The 23,188-nt window shown below is 50.8% G+C and overlaps 1 protein-coding gene across 1 annotated transcript in view; it reads right to left on the minus strand.

Moving 5' to 3' along the window:
- Positions 1–789: 789 nt before the first annotated feature.
- The window catches only part of CDH19 (cadherin 19), a 1,180,733-nt gene continuing 1,158,334 nt past the window's right edge, over positions 790–23,188 (minus strand). The window contains exon 12 of the mRNA XM_078687509.1: positions 790–2,167. Within this exon, the coding sequence (XP_078543635.1) occupies positions 1,662–2,167 (506 nt within the window). The 3' untranslated portion in view covers positions 790–1,661. The remainder of the gene's footprint in view (positions 2,168–23,188) is intronic.

Raw genomic sequence — 23,188 nt, forward strand, 5'->3', positions numbered from 1 at the left:
AAGGTTGTCTGCATTGAGGGTAAGATTGTTTATGTGCAGGAGTCTCCTTTCCTGCACATAAACAATCTTTAAATGGCACTTTGTAACTTTTATGTGCGCTGCTTAATGCAGCACATATAGAAGTTATAAAATGGCTTTTTTTTTAAATGATTTTTTATGTGTAGGAAGGGAGACCTTTCTTCACATAAACAACGATTGGCGTTTTGTTGTTTCCATGTGTGTTACACAGAGCAGCACACATGGAAACAACAAAAACTAGGAGAAATGCAACATTTCTCTTTGTTTCACCAGGGTAAGACCAGCTATTCCCTGGTCTTAATTCTGGCGCCTTCCTTGTAAATAGGGGGCTGCATCAGAATCAATGGGTGTTGCTGTGGAACACCCACCACAACACCCATTGCCCTCCCCTTTCATGCTAAGTACAGCGTGAAAGGGTGCCTTATTTACAAGGTGGTGTTAAGCCACGTTAAGTGGCTTAACACTGCCTTGTAAATAAGGCGAAGCCCCTATCACCAGAACAACATCACTTTTAGTGATGTTGTGGTGGCGATAGGGCTTGTAAATATACCCTAAGAGTTTGCCGGGTCTCCAATGACAGGTGCAGAGAAGATTGTTGTCCCTATATCGCCCTGCCTCCATCTGCAATCTGTGGAACAACTTTGCCGCTGGCTTGCATATGTAGCTGAATTTGCTATGTTTGAGGTATGCCTCCTCTGCTTTAGGCAGTTGAAGGGAAATGCTTGACAACTTTAGACGTCTACTTGAGAACTCGTCATAGTTTCACTTGTACAACAGCAGCAGCAGTTACATTATTTTACTGCTTAAAACGAATAACTCACTGAAAATAAGTTTAAACTCCTAGCCAGAAGAGCACAAAACAATATTGGAGTCTAATTCGATTTTCACTGGATAACACAGGATCATCTTCTGAGGAGCTCTCTTAACATAAAAGTGTTTTACAATCGTATTATCTAATGTTAACCATAACATTTAATGGCCACCAGCTTAGCATTTTAAGGATCTTTAATACCTTAACAGTAAAGCAAGGCAGTGCTGTTAATTTTATATTCTCTCTGCGGAGTGGGCGGCGTGGGTGCTGGGAAACCAGTCATTTGGTAAGCCCTTAAGAAAAGGACAAATGTCGTGCCATGTATTTAGTTTTATGCAGTATGCAGCACAAGAGGGTATATATAGCTCTTGAAATGAACATCGATGCAGAACTTACCTTACTTCACTCTGCCCTTTTCCCTTCAATTACATAGTCCAGAAATTACCACTTACATTTACTTACGGCTGAATATCCCATTTACTATATACTTCAAAAGACAGATTCACGTTTATTTGCAAATTGGCACTAAAAATACAGTTTCTCCTTTTTACATTGCACGCTAAAATGGCATATGCATTTATAGATTTATAATAAAAATAAATACAATAGAAAGCGTGTATATAATGTCACGATTTGTTCTACTTTTTAAAATACACGAGCACGACACTGACATTGTTTGTGCATGAAACACGGGCAAAACAATCAAATAATTTTAGCTTTGGTGGTTATAATAAACCAACTAGTGTTTGTTTAGATATTTCCAGTGTTTATAAAGCTTGATCAAGCCTCCCAGGGTCAGATTTGACAAACTTTCTAGACGATTGTCTGTCTCTCACATATTTTTTGCTTGGGTCTCTTGAGTTTCTTTGGGTCGAAACATGGCGGCGAGCTCGCTGAAGCGGGGCCCCCACATGGCAATGTCATCATGGGTCAGATTGAGGTCAGAGTGGAAAGACTCCAATGAGCTCAGGGATCCAGCCGACGAGCCCGCCCCTTCGTAGGCGTACATGTGCAGGCAATCGAAGGGAGGCGCGCAAGGGTCTGTATTGGCTTCGTGAAGTTTTTCTTTTATGAATTCTCTGAACACATCACTGTCAGGGCCCAGCCTCAAGGACATGCGGTACAGGCTTTGAATTTCTGTGGTTATTTGCCGTCTTTTCTTTTGTGTTCGCATGACAGGGTGGGTCCTCAGCTCGGCAATATCAAATGCCTCTGTGTCCTCTTCTCCGCCCCCTTCATCATCATACCTGACAATGTTTTCTCTGAAACCTTCTCCTTTTTCTGCAAACTGTGACAGCTTCCTCCGCTGCCTCACAGCCAGAGCCAGCAAGACAAGAACTGTTGAGAAAACATAGCGGAGTTAACGTATGACAAGGGAAGTGTCAGCACTTATGGAGTGCGAAAAGGATTCACATTTCAAGAGTCGAAATAATGAGTGCTTCATATGCATTTATAATGCTGTCAGACCAGGAATTTCAATAATTTATTAACGTCAGCCAGCATCCATTCGACAGTGTGAGTATGCATCATACTATGAAATAAGTTTTAATCAACCATAACAAAAACATCTAAAAGCAAATCAAGCGTAAAATAAACTATACCTATTCTTTATTGATCAGCGAGCATACAAAGTCATCCATTGAAACATCAATGCTATTAGTGCGTGCTTGTGGGGAGCAGAGTGGGGCTAATTTTAAAGACGTTTCTACAAAACCAACATGCTTTCTTTAAGACGTTTTTCTATTGGTTGTGTGTGTTTTTCGGTTGACCTGTGAGTGGCTGAATGTTGGAGTCAAATGATGGATGAGTGGTGTAGCATCGTGCTACATAGAAAACACAGACTCGGATTATTATTCTACTGGAGCTTTATTGCCTGCTTCCATTGCCTTTCCTGTCCCTACTCTGACTGTCGTGGTTCCTGTCTCTGGCTCCTCCCGTTCCTGCTCCTCCCTCTTCACTCCACCCCAACCACTAGACCACATCATACAATCCGACATCTCCCCCTTTCTTAACAAACTGAACTTAATTTCCACAGTGTTCGCAGTTCTTCAATCCACCACACGGGTTGGCGGACGGCTTGTTCTTCAAGCATCAGTAGTGTCGAATCCGTGGTGGTCCTGACATTGACCAATCTTTTCGGTGCCTTAACCAAGACATCCTTTTCGTTGAGAATGCAACCCATTATGTGTGGGCTGTTTATTATCCGGTTCCGCAGTTATCATGGTTCTTTCATGTTGTGTGATTGTTACCGGCTCAGCTCGGCAGTGGCGGTTTGCTTTCCTTGGAGACTCTTGTTCTGTTGACGGTTGATCTCCTTCGGGAGTGGACAATGTTCCGGTCTTCTTCCGAGCTCCCCTCTGTAAGGTTATTTCTCTTTGTTTTATCAAGTTCTGCTGTTCACCATCGGGCATGCCTGTGCTATCTGAAATGGGTGTCCTGTCTTGATTCTTGAACTCGTTTGCTGCCTCTGTTTGTCTCTCTCTCTCCCACTCGTGTTTGAGACCGGCAGAACCCCTGACCATCCGGTCAGGTACCTGTTTCTCTCTCATTCGGTGACAGTCGATCTCTGGCACTACTTTTGGTCCTCCTCTCGGGGTGACAGGATGATCCTTTTCTACTTGGTAGATACTGTTCCATCTCTTTGTTTTTCTTCCGTCAGTTCTGTTAGTTAGCCTCGCTGACCCCATCAGGGGTGACGGCATATTACTCTTGTCTTGAAATGGCGATGACTGATGTGACATGGTGTCCTTTGGTTCTGTTGTGCGGTCGGGTGACTGATGCCATGGACGTGGTCGGGACCATGAGTTTGTTGACCTGAATGATTGGACAGACATATTTTCCGACTCGGAGGAGTCGTTCGTGGATTCCTTTTGAGAACGTTCCTTTGAGGGCATCGTGACTGATAAGTTAATTGAGCCAGTGGTTTGGGATGACATGCTCCTGCAGTCGGAGCTATCTACGGAGCATTCCTTTGGGTACGTCTCTTTATGTGTCTTTTGTGTTGTTGTGATGGAGAGATTGTTTGCTAACCACACATTTACTTCTCTAGTTTGATCTCGGCGCATTTGGTCTTTACCCTTTACACGGGACGTCACTTGTCCCTTCTCCATGTTCTCATTGACACAACTGTCTTGAGGGCACGTGCCCCTCCCTTTTCGGTGTCTGAGTGACTTACCACTCCTCATGTGGTTGGTCTCTTCTTCTTGTTCGCTAGACGTGCTGACGTCCATGCCATTGGGGTGATATGTTTCGCTGATTGATGCTTCCTCGGTCTCATCCATAGACTTCGGTGCATAGCGGGAGGATGCCCGGGGATGTTCGTGTGTCGATGTCCGGCGTTGACGGGACTGGTCCTGTCTTCTGTAGTTTGTCTTGCTTGCCCCCTTGTTGAGCAATCTGCCATCATGTCCATGGGTGTGATCTGACCTGCTTGACACTTCATCCGCTTCATAACCATTTTCATCCTCAGTTGACTGACTCCTTGAGGTTGAGTAACTCCATGAGGTTGTATCGGTATAGTCATCTGTTGACTGACTCCTTGAGGTTGAATAACTCTGCAAGGTTGTATCAGCGTCGCTTTCGCAGTCCTGATTCATCCTGGTCTGTTGTGATGGTGACTTGGGGTGTTCCATGACGCTGTGTCTCTTGTTTCGTCTTGGCTCTGATTCACCCGCCTTCTTTCCAGTTTTGTTTGTTCCCTGGGCCTTGCCCCCAGACATGAGGGATGTCTCTCTCCAGACATCCATGTGTCTTGCATTCGAGTGCATGTTTTCCGACAAGTCTTTCGCGTTCATCCGCGCTCCAGCCTCGGCCCCTCTGATAATTCTCTTTAGCGACCACTGTTCCTGAAGAATCTTGCGCTTTGTGTCTGTGCTTGAACAGCCTTCGATTATCCGGAGCCGAACTGCTTCTTCATCTGTAAATGTATTGAAATAGCAGCCGGGAGCCAGACTTAGCAACCGGGTGATGCATTTCGGCAGTGGTTCTCCTGGTTCCTGCCGTGCTGTATTGAAAGCGATGCGAGCATGATCCACTTCCACCGGTGCATGGAAATGGGCGCGTAACTTCACTTGGAGTCTTTCATAGCTCTCTGTGTCCCTTTTGGGAAATGTTCTGATCAAACATCGGCCCTCATGACCGACCAGTTGGAGGAGTAGCATCAGACATTTTCTGTCGCTTCGCTCACCAATTGCCTCAAGAAAGTCGTCCAGTGAATCCAGCCACCGGTTCCATTCTGGCCCCAGGCTCTGGTTGTTAGTCTGTCACCGGGGGTGGCACTCCGATGCAGGGGCTCGAAGTATGTGTGTTTTCTCTCACCGACATGATGGTGGACTGCACTGGCTTGACAATATCGCAGGACTGTCCCCTTACTCTTCTTCTTGTCTTCTTTTGCTGACCCTCCCCGGTCTCTAGTCTCTGTTTGGTTATCTCCTTTGGAATCGGGTAGGTTGAGCCTTTATCATTGCGTGGCGCCGGAGGTGTGCTTCGGTATTTGCCTTTGCTCGTGTTTGTGTACGTGCAGGATCCGTGTTTGCTGGTGTCAGTCTTGTGCAAGGTTTTTGTGATCCTGAGCTTGTTAGCGTCAAGGCTTGCAGTTGCTTGGGCTTGTTTATATTCGAAACATGTGTTTGCTTGTGTTTGTCGTCAGTGTTCTTGCGTTTCGTTCCAAGCTAATGCAGATTGGCCGGTCACTCAGTTGATGAGAGACGACTTCTTTTATACTTGTCTGCTCCCGCTTCTGGATCATTTGTTTTCTTGACTTCTCCCACTTCTGCAACTATTTGTCTACCCGTGGTGCTGAGGTTGACTTTGGTACTTGTCTTTGCTCGCGTTTATTGGTGTCCACGTGTTGCTTCCCTCTATCTCTTGCATGCGTTTATGCTTGCTTCTTACCTCTTCTCATTTACTTTGCACTTGCCAGTGCTTATTGATCCCTTTTGGGGCTCGAGCGTCGTAACTGCGAATCTCCTCGCACGACGCCCAGGGACTGGACACTCCTCGTTGGGACCTGGGGAGAGCCGACGGCTCATGCATGTCCTTGTGCTTGTCTATGTGTTCTGCCTCTTGCTTCAGCCTGTGCTTGTTTGCCTTTGCACTTGCCAAAGGTTGTTTGCTGTTTTTAGCGTGTCTTCCAGTGCTTCATTGAGGTTTCAGGCTCTCTGCCTGACTTCAAAATGGCCGCCGAGAATCCCTCGCAGGGGATTGGCCAATGCTGCCTGACTTCAAGATGGCCGCCGGGAATCTCGTTTTCGACGAGATTTTGGTCGTTTCTGCTCGTTCCTTCGACCGGAGCCACACATTCACTCGGGGCTGCAGCTTCCCACTCACCACTCACCGTTTTCAGCCGCGATCCACCGCCAGAGTCACTGCTGCAGGTGAGATTTCTTTCCTTCGTCTCTTGCCGCCGGAGTGGGCTCCCGGTTGGCTTTTGGTTGTCTCTTGTCCACTCCTCACACGTGTGGTGATCTTCGCTGCTACTGCCGCCGGGTGGGCTCCGGTGGGCACGCTCGAGCCTCCAGGCACGGGGCGAGCTCCGCTCTGTTCGCCGCCGAGGTGGGCACTCGGTGGGCGCTGTCACTTGCGCTTCTGCCGCCGAGGTGGGCACTCGGTAGGCGCTCTCGGCTCCACGCTCCAGCCCCACACGCAGGGCGAGCTTCAGGCTAGTGCCGCCGGGGTAAGCTCCCGGTGGGCGCTTCTGTTCTTGTGCTCCAGCCCCACACACGGGCGAGCTCCGACCCTCCTACGCGCGACGGCGCTCCCACGCTCATTTACCGCTCCACGCGGTCATGGATGTTCAGGGTCGGCTTTTCCTTCACGCTGCCGGGGGACAGGGTCGCAGTGTCGGGCAGCGTCACCGGATCAGCACATGTCACACCGTGTGCTCGATCCCACCCTCGTCGCCAGCTGTAGCATCGTGCTACATAGAAAACACAGACTCGGATTATTATTCTACTGGAGCTTTATTGCCTGCTTCCATTGCCTTCCCTGTCCCTACTCTGACTGTCGTGGTTCCTGTCTCTGGCTCCTCCCGTTCCTGCTCCTCCCTCTTCACTCCACCCCAACCACTAGACCACATCATACAATCCGACAAGTGGGTGAGTTAAAAAGTGTATGGATGATGAGTGGGTGAGTGACTGGGGCATGAATGGTTGATTAAATGAGCGAGTGAATAAGTGCGTGGCTGGATGAGCGAGTATGGGGCGAATGGGTGAGTGAATCATGAATGGATGAAGGGGTGAGGTATCCATGGGCTTATGGGTGAATTAATTAGTGTGTGAGTCCCTTGGTGGATGAGTGAATAGCATGTTGAGTAACTGGATGGATGAACAAGGTAGGTGCTGTGGTGGCTGGAGTCTCATTGGTGGCAGGTGGATGCTCTTCCTCCACACTGCTGCCTCTCGATCAGTGGTCCATGTACTCACTCTTTCTTCCAAAAGTTTGCTCATTTTACAGTTACTTACTCACCTTTCTGCACAATACATGAAATTACTTATCAATGAAGTCCTTTAAGCAGTAAAAATAAAAAGCCTGAACTATTGGTATTGTCAATGATTGTGGCAGTGGGCTTCATTTAGGACTCATTTTCAAAGGATTTGCGATTAGTACCCTAGTTGTCATTTCCTCAGAAATTCACTGGAATCCAGGTGCTGTTCAGTCTATGCTCTGTCACTTCCTGGTTGTTTGGCTTTGTAAGTCAGTCTTCCTTGGGTCGAAGTAGGGCTCCCCCAACACAAACTCCTCACCACTTCATGAAGACATAGGTATAATGTACTGCAAGAAGATCTCCACCCTCCTCCTCATCGGATGCTGTGAGATCCCAAAATTGTCTCAGATGAACTTGACCATTAACCGGAGCTTGGACAGAAGCATTTCAGAAACATGAGCACAGTGGCAATGTTGCAAACAAACTTGCCTGTCTTTCTGTGTAAAACTTCCATTGCGTTTTTTGATTTGTCCTTGATTTGAGCTTATTGTTGTATAATGGCAGAAAAGGGTCTAACAAGTCATCACTGAACATGATCAATGTAACCTACTCTGGATGGCTTTTGGTTGTCCATTTGGTAACAGATTTGACAATGCCTTAAGTCCTCAACTTATTTGGGCACACATCTAGAAAGGTTCTGGTTAAGAGCGGTGTTAGATCTGGGGGTCTCTAATTGGCAGAGGTAAGTACCTTAGACCAAGTAGGGACCCTTGCTTCTAGTCAGGGTGAAGAATTACACAGAGTAGATAACCCCTGCTCACCCTCTAGGTAGCGTAGCGCGAGCAGGCAGGCTTATCGCTAAGGCAATGTGTATAATAAATGCACTTAACACAACAATAATCCCCCATCCACCACAAACTGAGACCACAGAGGTAAGTATATTTATAAAAATATATCTTTATCTATTTGCAGCAGTAAAAATCAACAATATACGATATTTACTTTCTTAGGGAAATGTTGCACTTCATCTTAATGGTTGCACTGATTATCAGGAAGTTCAAATGCAGAAAAATAGTCTCAAGTCTCTAGTATCAGTAGAAGTGATATCGCTCCTAAAATGCTATCAATGTGCACTGTTCAAGCAATGCCCACGGTTGATTTATTTCTAGAATCAGCCCTTCACACTACCTGGCCCACACCCCGTGAGCGCGGCTCACCACGAGCTTCGGGCGCACCGCGCCGATGAGGACAGGCTCGTTCCAGCCCCGGGCACTCGCAGCGCGCCTCACCGGTGATCCTCGCGCCTTTGCGCCGGCAATGTAGACTTCCTCTTTGCCCCGGCCGGTCCCGGCAGCCCTCCGCCCACTCTCAGGTCCTCGGGGAGCGGGGGGGAGCTGACTCCAGCGCAGGGACGCAGGCCAGGGGCGGAGATCACACGCAAGGGATCCCTGGGCGAGGTCGGGTCAGTCTTTTCCCGCCTTCGGCGCTGGTCACACAGCTCTCGCGGATGTCCCGATCCCGTGGACCAATCCGGTCGTGGCACACAGGCAAGCCTCCACACACGCCCGGGAGTCAGCCAATGGCAGTGCGGCTCCCGGGACAGGCCTGTGATGACGCGCTTCTGGGCAGCCAATCACCACTCGGCAATAGTGATGACGCTGCGGCGCACGGGCCTATCCCGTCGCGGCGTTAGTGAGGGGACTCGGCTCCTTCAACCAATGCGAGCGCGGCGGCTTCGATATTCGGCCCCGCAGCTCCGATCAAGAAAGCAACTTGCAGAGGGTGTTTCTGGCCCCGGGCTGTGACGGTGATTTGGCGGCAAGAGATTTTCGGCGTCAGCCTATTTCCTCACCAGCAGATCAACAGGGGGAATGCAGGACACAGGGAAACACCACGGGCCTCTCCTCACCCCTGAATCTGTGCAGATGAGCACAGCGATCGGTCCTCACAGCTGGCAGGTAGAAAACACACGTTGGGGCAGACCACCACACAATCTCCTCAGCAGTTCTGGGCAAAGCTTAGGAACCTTTAACCCTGGGTTCCAAACAGGAGGCCAGCTCTTCTCAGGCCCTTGGAGATTCAGTTCAGGAGACACAGCACACAGCAAAGTCTCTATAGTTTCAAGCAGCAGGGACACAGCACACAGCAAAGTCCCTCTTCTCCTCAGCTTCAGTTGGTCAGCAGAACAGGTCAGCCCTTAGAGCACACAGCAAGGCAATCTTCCTTTTTAGTTCTTCAGCAGTCCTTCTTCCAGCAGAGGTTCCTCTTGATTGTAGAATCTAAACTTCTGTGGTCAGGGGTCCTTCCCTTATACCCCAAAATGTCTTTGAAGTCCTTTGAAGTCCTTTGAAGTCTTTGTGCAAGTGGGCCCTGAGCCCGGTCTAAACCAGTTCTGGGTGTTGCTGGAGCACTGGGGTTTTCCTAGCTTCCTTCTTCCTCTCAGTATCAGGGACAGCGGTGACAGTCGCCCAGCAGGGAGGTGGAGCCAGCATTGTGGTCAGGCAGGCACAGCCCTTCACTATCAGGTGCTATCTCCTCCCACTTCCCTGGTAGCAGATGCTGCCTTTCATCCACGGGCTGACCCAGACAACCTCCTGGGGGCTCTGCAGCCCCTGTCACACTCAGGCCAGACAGTCAATCCACAAACAGGCCCAGGCACACAGAAAGGTTAGACAAGAGAACAGCCAATTTCTAAAAGTACTATTCTCAAACACAGAATTTAAAAACAACCTGTACTAAAAGATATGTTATTAAATTCTGAGTTCAGGGATATCATTCACTTATGTCCCATCTTGTTCCTATGAGAAGATAGGCTGGTATCCATTGGGACCAGCCTCCCCATGTTATTCTATGGAGCAAGATAACCTTACAGCAGTGAGCACGCAAAATGGCTGCTGCTCACTACCAGAGCATGTTACCTGCACTAGTACATGCTCTACCTTACCCATACACTGCACCCTGCCCAGGGGGGTACCTTGAGCCTTCCATAGGGGTGACTGATGTGTACAGACAGGGATGGGTTAGGCCCAGCCAGTGGGGACACTGGCCAGGCGGACATGGCAGTCCACTGACTGCACACAGGCCCTGCGCTGGCAGGCCTGAGACACATTTTAGGGCTACTCATGTGGGTGGCGCAATCTGCGCTGCAGGCCCACTAGTAGCATCTGTCATCACCAGCCCTGGCACACACAGTGCACTTTACTAGGGACTTCATGGTGAAACAAATATGCCAATCAGGTATACCCAATCAATATGACAATTTACATAGGGAGCACTTACACTCTGGCACTGATCAGCAGTGGCAGAGTGTCCAAAGCATCTAAACCAGCAAAAACGAAATCCAGCACAGCATCAAAAATATATGAGTCAGAGGCAAAAAGATGGGGGAAAACCACGCCAAGGGTGTCAGGTCTAACAAGCGGCAGATCTGGAGTTAAAACACGCGGTTTGCCTGTCCTGTCCAGGTTCAAGACACAGTCTTCGCCCCAGGATCCTGTTAAGAATTCCCATTCATTATCTTTCAGTTCTGGCAAGTGAACAAGTGAGAGGCATACTTCGGATCCAATAAAATGTGACCTGTTGAAAATGGCTTTTTGTTGCTATCTAAGTATGCACAGGCATTCCTTCTGCAATCTTAGCCATTTGCTTAAAAGGAAAAACCTGTTGTCAAAAGGGTGCTCAACATACGCTGTCCATGAATGGTTTTGGAACCAGCCAGCAGACAAGAATTTGAGACCAGGTGAACTTCTTTGAAAGAAGTACTGAATCGTCATGTACAGATGAAGTTTAAGGGTGGGGGCAAATTGCTAAGGTACCTGCATGAAGCACTGCCAAAAATATGCCACCATTAAATTCCACGCACACATGTTTGCAACCTAGTGCAGAGATGTGTGTGATATTTAGCGTAGGTTTTATAATGGAAAAGTAGTCTTCAAGTACAAAACCCTGTGCCTTAAACAGACTTTATAACATTTCAGACATTGGAGCAGCACAAATGTGGTCTGAGAATATTTACGAGAAATATATGTAGGGAGCGATTTGACTGATTATATGTTGGGATTTTTAGATCGAAAAAATGGAGGTTGCTGCCATATTTATGGTGATTGTAGGTTTTTAAGTCTCTTATTCTTTCTACCTTTTACACTCATCTTGCGGTGCCTGTTAGAGTCCACATTGACGCTGAGCCTTCTTTTCTCCTCTCCTGATAACCATTTTGATTGTGCCGCGGAGAAGAGCAGGTTAGCACTCTAGCACTAACCTCATGTGTTTAATGGGTATACAAAGTAGGACAATGTGCGGATGCATCCAGCGAGAGTGCAGCTGGCACGCTAAAGGCAAGGCCGTCTCTGTCCATCTGCAACTGGATGGTGCCAGGGAAAGGAAAGGGGGGGGCGCTCGGCCCCCACGCACGCATGGCTGGGACCGCTCCCCCCCCCACTCCTATTGGCTATGGGTCCCACTGTTGACCCGGAAGCGGTGTGAGTGCTTCCGGGTCAAGGTGTGGGACCAGGCGGCTAGAAAAGGCCCGGGGGCGCGGGAAGCGGCCTCTTGCACCCGCGCTCCCCGGGCTCGCTCCTTGCCCCTGCTGCAGGGGCCGCTAAATTTTCTTTCTTTTTCCCCCTTGCAGGTCCTCACAAGGTTTCGGAGTGGACAGCTGGATTGGGACGTGCGGCTCGGGAAGAGTCAGAGAGATCCGAAAAGTGTCGGTCGACCATCGGAGTGGGGTCTCTGTGAGGAGTGTGGCGCGAGAAGGGGACCAGAGGGGCAGCTCCGCAATCATCATTGCGGCCCCAGTTCCCAGCCAGTTGTTAGCGGGCCATGTCACGGGGGTCTTCACATGGTGAGAGAAGCAAAGCAGGGTCGGGCCTGGTAGTGCTTGGATGGGAGACCACCGGGAAAGACTAGGCGCTTAAGGCATTTAACAAATGGCACAGCGCTCAGGCACTTAAGCGGACCTGGTATATAATTAATTCAAAGTCTTGGTATAGTCTTAGTTGATTCACGGGCCGGCCTAATTGAGGATGGGAACAGGCGCGCCTGGTGGACGTGATGTAAGGAGAGCCTGCCTGCACTGTTTCATTGAAATGAGTTGTTATAATATTAGGCTGGTTTTGAATAAGTGGGATGGTGCGTCCAGTTAAAACTCAAGCATGGACGTGAATTAAGTATTGGAGCTAACTGATGCTATCATTAGCAGGTTTTGCCCACACAGGCTCTGATCCTTTTGTAAATGGTGCTTTACTTGTCAAAATCAATAGGTAAATGCTTTTAGGGTGCTGGGGCCTATGTTGCTTTAACTGATCCTTTAAAGAGTAATTTTCCATCCGGTTTTCAACTTTCTTTTTGAAACCTAGGAACAGCAATATGGTCATGGTGTCCCCAGGGCTTCAAATGTTAGCGTCTTAATACTATATGCAAGCCATGGCTACTGCTTATTTATCTTAGGCAGCGAACAGCCACCGACAAAGCCAAAAGTCCTGACTTCTAGGGAGGATACTGTTAACATATATCTGGGGGTATTGACAGGAATGCCTGGCATGGGTCGTGTGGGTCACAATGACGGTCACGCACGCGCTAGTGTTTTGTAACAAAGGAAAATAGGTGTATGTGTGGAGTAATTGATACCTGCATCAAATATTATTGGAAAGGCATTGTCTGGGATGGCTTGGGTTTCTGTCCTTCATTTCTCCACTTGAGGCATGGTTTCACAGACATTTGGCATCCGTCTTTATTGCCGCTAAATTCCGAGAATCGTATTTTGTCCCCAAAAAAATCTCTAACTAATTTGTGGCCGGGTGAAATGTGTTATTCCACAATTATAAGTTTACGTATAGCCATTCATTTTATAGTTAAAACAAGCTCTTTAGGAGGGCGGCACTGATGTTGAGAGTGCGCGATATGGGAGCGGCTTTCCACCTAAACTTGAGAACTACCCAAGTTCTCGGCTTCTTTAGTCCATAATGTTATGCAGCACTTTATTTCGGAGCTGGTTGTGTTTAGACTTAAACTGGGTGCTCCCTTGGGTAGGGCCAGAAATATACCTCTCTGAGGGCTATAATGAGATGAGCGAATTTAGTGTGCCGCTGATGTTGTGGGTGCTCTATACAGGAGCTGTTTTTCCACCTAAAAAAAAAAAAAAAAGAGAGGGATATAGGACACCATTACAGATTCTAAAGGAATGCAGGCTGGGGGAAGCTGGTGAGGGAAGGTATATGCTGGACCCCACAAATTCTCCCCTCTGCATTTGTAGGACTACCCAGAGTTCTCTGCTTCTTTATCCCATAGTTCTCTGCTTCTTTATCCCATAATTTAGGAAAAGCTTTACTTCTGAATGTTTGTTTTTTGATAGACTTAAAGCTAAAGTGAAAGGTTTCTTCTTGTGGGCTTGTGAGTTACCTCATTTTATGTTTCCACTGTGAGGTATTCAGTGGTATTAGATTTCCAGACATAGCTAGCTACCTCTTTATGGTATAGGATATTCAATGAGTTATCTCTTGCCCAGGGCTCGTGAATGGCGTTTCTTTAATAGAAATCCTGCCTGGTGTAAACATGTTCCTCATGCAGCGCAACTGCTGCGCTGCGCATAGGGGTGGTTTATGTTAAGGGTCTGTTCGGATGGTGTCGGGCCCACGTAACTTCTCCATGCTAATGGCCTCTTTCTTGGGATCCTCTTGGTGAGTAAAGCGGGTTTAAGTATAGGGCTTGGCAATGGTGTGAAAGCCTGTTTCCCAGGTTGCGCGGCACTCTATGCTATGTGCAGACTGTAACAGAGTACCTTTCCAACTCAAAGCAGAAAGCCAAATAAGGGACCAGAATATTTCATTTCGAAGGCAAATAACACTGTGGTGGGCTTAGTAATAAATTCAATTTGGGGAACCAGTAGTGTTGGAAATGGGATCCCCGGCTGGCCAGGGCTTTCGCCAAAGTCAGTCAGAGACCACCACACCCAAGTCAGGGCAAGGGAGTTACACGCCAAGATAACCCCTACTCACCCTCTAGGTAACGTGGCGCGAGCAGCAAGGCTAAACTTGGAGGCGATGTAGGCTAAGTATTTGCGCACGCACCCCAGCAACAACAACCAAAGGCCCACCACAAAGGAAACTCCACACAAGGTTATATAAAAATAGCCTTTGTATTATAATAAATAAACATCAGATAAAACACACATCGTGTTACACTGTGCCAACAGGCACGGGCGGAATTTACAAGGGATATTGCACAGGACAGGGCCACTTGGACCACTGTCAGGGGTATCAGCACTTTTAGAACTTAGCACTTGTAGAAAGAAAAATCAGTGTATCACACAATATAAAAATAGAGCACACAACCAGTAATCACTGGTAACAGGACCTCACTAGCACCACCTGTACTAGGGAGAAAACAACCACCTATGTATTACAATACCTGTAGGGGTGTAAGAGGAAAACACATGATGCAATGCATAACATTCATTCAGAGGTGTAAAGGCACATGACGCATAAAAACACATTCAGAGGTGCAGGGGAAGGAAACACATGATGCAGAACCTACATTCAGCGGTGTAAAAGCAAAGCACATGACGCATAAAAACACATTCAGAGGTGCAGCACAAGAGAACACATGATGAATAAACTACCCATTCAGAGGTGTATAGAAAGTACAATTGCGCCAAACTCACGTAAGTCACCACCTGTGACTGTCCCTGTGTCCCAATGTCTGGGCCTAAACGTAGCAGTTGCCCACAAAGTGCTGGGCAACTGGTGCAGGGAAGGTTTAGAACAACGTTGGAGCCTCTCAGGGCTCCTGGACAAGAAATGGGGCCCCAGAGCCTCTCAGGGCTCTCAAACAAGGGGGGCGCTCGAGCCTCTCTCAGGGCTCGCCAAGCAAAAGGGCTGGAGCCTCCCTGGGCACCAGAATGAGGGAATGGCACCCTCAGAGCCTCTCTGGGCTCGCAGAACAACGACTGTGGGCTTGGAGGAGCCTCGGGGCTCTGAACAAAGAAATGCCCTCTCAAGAGCCTCGCTGGGCTCTGCACAACTGGTTGTCCCCTCTGGGAGCCTCGCTGGGCTCTCAACCCAGATCACGGCCCCTGAGCCTCTCTGGGGCTCTAAAGCAACAATGGGGCCCTGGAGCCTCGGGGCTCCTAATTAACAATGCCCCCTGAGTCCTCTAGGGACTCGCAACGTAACCAATGCCCAGTGAGCCTCTCTGGGCTCGTAACCACGATGGCTGCCGTTGGAGTCCCTCTCTGGGGAACTCGGACTAGCAACAATGCCCCCGAAATGGTGGAGTCCTTCCTTGGGACTCGGAGAATAGAATGGCCCCTCAGAGCCTCGTGGCTCTAAAACGAATGCTGCCCACGTTGGAGCGGCCCGCTGCCAACCGGGGCCGCTCAGGGAACAAAGGTATGCCGCCTTGAAGCCCTCGTGGCTTCACTCCATCATTGGGCGCGAGATCGCGCTACCGGGGGGGAGAGGGGGCGGACACCGACAACGTGTCCCGGCGCCCCTCCCTACTTTCAGGCACTCACCGGTCTCTGCAGCGGGGGCTCCTCTCTCTCGCCAGGCGCCTCGGGGACACGGCCGGCAGCCCTTCTCCTCGCTGCTCGGCTCCGGGGGCGGGACTTCCGGTCGGCCTCTCAGGGGCCGCGCTGCGATTGGCCGGTCGGCCCGAACACTTCCGGGTCGTCGCGGGCAGCGCGGCGGCCCGTTCCAGGTAGGCAGGCGGGCTCCCAGTACCCGAGGAGTGGGCTCCCTCGAGGTATTTACAAATTCAAGTACGGGGCAATGCCGGGTAGGCACCGGCCTTCAAAAATAAAGATAAAGCGAGGTGGCACTCGCTAATGCCAAAAAGCGGCGAAAGCGCTCCACAGCGCTATAATAGACATAAAGCGCACCCAGCGCTTGGGGGCTAAAGAAAAGCGCTCCTAGCGCTAGAAATGTCAGCAAAGCGCTATTGAGCGCTGGGGGCACCAGGAAAGCGCTCCTAGCGCTATAAATAAAATAAGAGCGCCTCCAGGTACTCTAAGTCAAAGCAAAAGCTCCAGCAGGGACTGGAGGCAGGCAGAGCGGCAGGGCAGGGCCAGAGCCAGCACACTGGGTCTCCAGGCAGGGAGACAAGCCAAGTGGCGGTCCTCTTGGCCCCAGCAGCAGCAACAGCCCCCTCTGGCAAGGATCCAAAAGTAGAACAATTTCTGTGGGGACACAGCCCCATATTTATACAGAGAAATCCTTTGTTAGGAGGTGCAGGGTGGGGGGAAACCAGTTGCAGCTGGCTTGGGAGTACCCTTGATGGCCCAACCACCCCTTTCATTCACTGGGGAGGCTTGGGTCATTAGACAAACCACAGGGGGGCGGAGCCAGCATTGTGTGGGGAAAAACCCAGCCCATCCAGGACACAGATCTACTCCTCCCACACATCACTCATGCTGATCTCACACTCACCACCGGGCAGACCCATCCAGACTTCCTGGAGCCTGGCATGCCAGCCAGCTCCAGCCAATCACGCTCCACTATCCTCACTGCACACATACATCAATGTCCAGAAGTAGCACGTCCCTTCTAGACACACACAAGCCGCACATACCATTGCGCAGCATTCACTCTCACAAGTTCATACATACTAAACTCGAGCCTGCACTCCCCACGCATCAGGAACTACCAGGGACACACACATTCCCCATGCATTCCTATGGGAGGGCAGGCCAGCCATACTACACGCACGCACTTTCACTCTGGGACCCAGGGGAAAGTGCGCAGAGACCCAAAAATCACTGACACAGGGTCACACATAAGGCAAAAAGTTTAAGGGCGAACCTGCCCTGCGGGCCAAGTCCAACACAACCCCCTTCCAGCCAAAACGCAGGGGAGAACAATCACCACCGTGATGGACTTCCCTGCTTGGGGCGATAGAACACGGACGCAGGCCCGCCACTGCCGGGACACCCTCCTGTTCTATGCCACGGTGAACCCCTAGGGTTCCTTCTAAAGCTACCGTAAGGACCAGCTGGGCTACCCCACTGGTACTCCTCAGCTGTTTGCGGCCAGGACCAGGCCCTAGGCCACCCAGGTGCCACTGGTTCCTGCCTACTCACGAAGTGGGGGGTAGTAACCCCAGGCCCATAGTAGCCACTCTCCACTCTTCCTGTCTGCAAGACAGGGCTAGACTGCCACTGGTTCTCCAGCCTAGGGTCTACAACCTCAGGTGGACCAGGAGTCTCAGGGAAGGCTCTCCTCCCCTTACCTCTTCTTTTAGGGTTCCTCCTCCCCGTGCGAGGGGGACACCTAGAACGCCATTCCAACCCAGGGTTTAACCCCTCAGGTTGCACCGGGGTCAGAGGTGGGCTCTCCCACCCTCTGCACCCCCTTCCAGAGGTCTGCCCTCTCCCAACTGGAGAAGTTCCTCTGGAAGAAGAACCGGTCAGGACACTGATTACAGTCGTCCTACCCTTCAGATCAGGCTGATCCTGAACCTGGCCATCCAACCTCCGGTCTAAAACCTTTGGTGGAACAATTGCCTGGCACTCCAGGACTTCTGGGGATTCACACGCAATCCCCCTGAGGTTAACAACTGACACATCTGTTGTGTGACTGTCTGTCTGGCGCAGATCTCCCGCCCTCTGTCCACCTGACAGTGCGGGACGATCCCCCAGACCAGAAGTGGTGCCACCCGGGTCCCTCCAAGAAGATCTAGCCCAACTGGCTAGTCTCTGGTCCACTGGTGCATCCACTGGGAAACTCATCCCCCAATCACTCCTCACGCTGGACTCCTGTACCCTCCCTACCGGAGCGGTACTGCCAGCCTCTAGAACCACAGGAGCTCTGGTTACAGACGCTCCAGGTCCTCTACTCACTAGGAGATCCTCCTCAAATGGGCTAACAGGACAGCCTAGGTCCCCAACCTGGTGTTCCCTCAAGAAACCACCCAGGCTCTGAGACAGGGCTTCGGGCCTCTGGGGGCTCTCAGCCACCCACTGACTCCTGCTCCACTGAGCCAGGCAGTCAGCCCCTACACCCTTCTCACTATACTGGGACCTAGCTGGGCTACACTGAGCCTCTTCCACCACGCTGGGCTGGAAGATCCCTGACCCACTACTTTCGGAGTCACTCACCAATGACTCTACAGAACCTCTGGCCCTTTCCCAGCGCTCTGCTTCCTCAGCAAGCGTGTCTGGATCAGTCAACCCATAGTCCAACAGGTGTTGTCGCAACCCTGGCAAACAACTACTGAGCACCTGCTCTCTGAGAACCAGATCAAACAGTTTTACAAAATCACCTTCTGTGTGAACCGATGACCAATCAGACAGTGCATCTTGACATTCATCCACAAACTCTCCCCAAGACTGGTGAGACAGTTTCATACTGCCCCTGAATCTCAACCTATACTCCTCCTCTGGGGAAACAGGTACCAGACTGGGGGAGCTGGGACTGAGATTTCCTATACTGGAATCTAAATAGCTGCCACCACTGGACTCAACCCTCCCTGGGGGATCCAGAACATTATGACTGCGGTCAGGGGATAATCTACCCTCCCGAGCTACTCTCTCTCTGGCAAAGGCCCTCTCAGCCTCTGCAATCCGCTCATTCACACCCAACTGCGCCATCTCTCTGGCATGCTCTAACCTGAGCTTTTCCATGGCCAGCTGGTGCTCCCTCTCTTCTCTCCTATCCAACCACACCTCTGGGGACAGGGAAAGGGATGGGGTGCTACATCTGACACTGGACCCAGCAAGGGACTCCCTATCTAGGGGATACTCGCTCTCTGCTGGCGCCCACCCACTGTCAAACTCACTCTCCACATCAGACTCTTCAGGGCTCCCCTCAGGCCCACCACCCTCCTGGTGTGCGGCCCGGGCCCTCTCTCTCTCTCTGTGCTCACGCTCCCAGTCACTCTTCTGCCACAGGATCATGTTATCCCTAAGCTTGGACTGGGTGTCTGACTCACTCACTGGGATGTCTCTCTCCTTACATAACCGTACCAACTCATGCACACTGTACTTAAACAGGCCACAAAGGTTAAAAGGCGATTCCATCTTGACAGGATGCTCACAGACACGTGCAACACAAGGGACCTTGCAATCTGAAGTAGGAGTACACAATTCCAAAACTTCCACACTCTCCTTAAAAAAGAACTCACTCATGCGTCCAGGAAAACACACCATTCATCCACACACACCCTCCCCTCGGATCGGTAAGGCAGTTTCTACCACCCCTGACTTCTCAACCTGACCAAAAGCGACACAGGTACCAAACTCTGGAAGCAGGGCGGGGGACAAATGTACAGGACACAATTATCAAATGACACTCTTCAGGAGAAGAAACAATGGATTTTTACCAACAACAATAATCCCCAAAATGTGGTTATCTAAAATGCAGAGTTTTGTGGTGCAGCCAGCCGCTACTAAGGTACAAGGCAAACACAAATCCTTATCCCACCGCTTGCCGCCAATGTTGGAAATGGGATCCCCGGCTGGCCAGGGCTTTCGCCAAAGTCAGTCAGAGACCACCACACCCAAGTCAGGGCAAGGGAGTTACACGCCAAGATAACCCCTACTCACCCTCTAGGTAACGTGGCGCGAGCAGCAAGGCTAAACTTGGAGGCGATGTAGGCTAAGTATTTGCGCACGCACCCCAGCAACAACAACCAAAGGCCCACCACAAAGGAAACTCCACACAAGGTTATATAAAAATAGCCTTTGTATTATAATAAATAAACATCAGATAAAACACACATCGTGTTACACTGTGCCAACAGGCACGGGCGGAATTTACAAGGGATATTGCACAGGACAGGGCCACTTGGACCACTGTCAGGGGTATCAGCACTTTTAGAACTTAGCACTTGTAGAAAGAAAAATCAGTGTATCACACAATATAAAAATAGAGCACACAACCAGTAATCACTGGTAACAGGACCTCACTAGCACCACCTGTACTAGGGAGAAAACAACCACCTATGTATTACAATACCTGTAGGGGTGTAAGAGGAAAACACATGATGCAATGCATAACATTCATTCAGAGGTGTAAAGGCACATGACGCATAAAAACACATTCAGAGGTGCAGGGGAAGGAAACACATGATGCAGAACCTACATTCAGCGGTGTAAAAGCAAAGCACATGACGCATAAAAACACATTCAGAGGTGCAGCACAAGAGAACACATGATGAATAAACTACCCATTCAGAGGTGTATAGAAAGTACAATTGCGCCAAACTCACGTAAGTCACCACCTGTGACTGTCCCTGTGTCCCAATGTCTGGGCCTAAACGTAGCAGTTGCCCACAAAGTGCTGGGCAACTGGTGCAGGGAAGGTTTAGAACAACGTTGGAGCCTCTCAGGGCTCCTGGACAAGAAATGGGGCCCCAGAGCCTCTCAGGGCTCTCAAACAAGGGGGGCGCTCGAGCCTCTCTCAGGGCTCGCCAAGCAAAAGGGCTGGAGCCTCCCTGGGCACCAGAATGAGGGAATGGCACCCTCAGAGCCTCTCTGGGCTCGCAGAACAACGACTGTGGGCTTGGAGGAGCCTCGGGGCTCTGAACAAAGAAATGCTCTCTCAAGAGCCTCGCTGGGCTCTGCACAACTGGTTGTCCCCTCTGGGAGCCTCGCTGGGCTCTCAACCCAGATCACGGCCCCTGAGCCTCTCTGGGGCTCTAAAGCAACAATGGGGCCCTGGAGCCTCGGGGCTCCTAATTAACAATGCCCCCTGAGTCCTCTAGGGACTCGCAACGCAACCAATGCCCAGTGAGCCTCTCTGGGCTCGTAACCACGATGGCCGCCGTTGGAGTCCCTCTCTGGGGAACTCGGACTAGCAACAATGCCCCCGAAATGGTGGAGTCCTTCCTTGGGACTCGGAGAATAGAATGGCCCCTCAGAGCCTCGTGGCTCTAAAACGAATGCTGCCCACGTTGGAGCGGCCCGCTGCCAACCGGGGCCGCTCAGGGAACAAAGGTATGCCGCCTTGAAGCCCTCGTGGCTTCACTCCATCATTGGGCGCGAGATCGCGCTACCGGGGGGGAGAGGGGGCGGACACCGACAACGTGTCCCGGCGCCCCTCCCTACTTTCAGGCACTCACCGGTCTCTGCAGCGGGGGCTCCTCTCTCTCGCCAGGTGCCTCGGGGACACGGCCGGCAGCCCTTCTCCTCGCTGCTCGGCTCCGGGGGCGGGACTTCCGGTCGGCCTCTCAGGGGCCGCGCTGCGATTGGCCGGTCGGCCCGAACACTTCCGGGTCGTCGCGGGCAGCGCGGCGGCCCGTTCCAGGTAGGCAGGCGGGCTCCCAGTACCCGAGGAGTGGGCTCCCTCGAGGTATTTACAAATTCAAGTACGGGGCAATGCCGGGTAGGCACCGGCCTTCAAAAATAAAGATAAAGCGAGGTGGCACTCGCTAATGCCAAAAAGCGGCGAAAGCGCTCCACAGCGCTATAATAGACATAAAGCGCACCCAGCGCTTGGGGGCTAAAGAAAAGCGCTCCTAGCGCTAGAAATGTCAGCAAAGCGCTATTGAGCGCTGGGGGCACCAGGAAAGCGCTCCTAGCGCTATAAATAAAATAAGAGCGCCTCCAGGTACTCTAAGTCAAAGCAAAAGCTCCAGCAGGGACTGGAGGCAGGCAGAGGGGCAGGGCAGGGCCAGAGCCAGCACACTGGGTCTCCAGGCAGGGAGACAAGCCAAGTGGCGGTCCTCTTGGCCCCAGCAGCAGCAACAGCCCCCTCTGGCAAGGATCCAAAAGTAGAACAATTTCTGTGGGGACACAGCCCCATATTTATACAGAGAAATCCTTTGTTAGGAGGTGCAGGGTGGGGGGAAACCAGTTGCAGCTGGCTTGGGAGTACCCTTGATGGCCCAACCACCCCTTTCATTCACTGGGGAGGCTTGGGTCATTAGACAAACCACAGGGGGGCGGAGCCAGCATTGTGTGGGGAAAAACCCAGCCCATCCAGGACACAGATCTACTCCTCCCACACATCACTCATGCTGATCTCACACTCACCACCGGGCAGACCCATCCAGACTTCCTGGAGCCTGGCATGCCAGCCAGCTCCAGCCAATCACGCTCCACTATCCTCACTGCACACATACATCAATGTCCAGAAGTAGCACGTCCCTTCTAGACACACACAAGCCGCACATACCATTGCGCAGCATTCACTCTCACGAGTTCATACATACTAAACTCGAGCCTGCACTCCCCACGCATCAGGAACTACCAGGGACACACACATTCCCCATGCATTCCTATGGGAGGGCAGGCCAGCCATACTACACGCACGCACTTTCACTCTGGGACCCAGGGGAAAGTGCGCAGAGACCCAAAAATCACTGACACAGGGTCACACATAAGGCAAAAAGTTTAAGGGCGAACCTGCCCTGCGGGCCAAGTCCAACAAGTAGTGTGAAAGAGACTCTGTATCATGTTTTATTATGGGGAGTTCGAACCGCAAAGCACAGCAGGGCACCTGAGGTGAGCAATCTAGTGTGATGCTGATGCTGAGAGTGCTCTATACAAAAGCTGCTTTCCTCTTAAATGGGTGTGCCCTTGAAAACTACCCAGAGTCATCTGCTCTTCTTCATTGCACGTTTATTGCACCACTGTATTTCTGAAAGTGTTTTGTTGGGACTTAAACTGGGTGTGCCCTTGGCCAGGGATGGAAGTATACATCTCTGATGGCTCCAATTAGTGTGGAACACATGTCAGTTGTTACAACGTAGTTGAACAAGCATTGATAGCTGATGGGGACTAGAATGTATGTTACCGCTGTTGGGAGCAGCACCACCCACTCATCCACTCGATGTCGACACTTTGCTCTATCCAAGGTACTTTGTCAGCGGGACCTCTCTGTGTCCTGTTGCTGGCCGGCCATCGTTCATGGTTGGCCTGAACTTGGTATTTACCACGGTCCCTCGCGACTTCACATAACCCTTTTAGCGCTATTGGCTTCTAAGCACAGTTTGTGGTTTGT

Source organism: Lissotriton helveticus, chromosome 4_1, assembly GCF_964261635.1.
Source record: "Lissotriton helveticus chromosome 4_1, aLisHel1.1, whole genome shotgun sequence".
Classification (NCBI taxonomy): domain Eukaryota; kingdom Metazoa; phylum Chordata; class Amphibia; order Caudata; family Salamandridae; genus Lissotriton; species Lissotriton helveticus.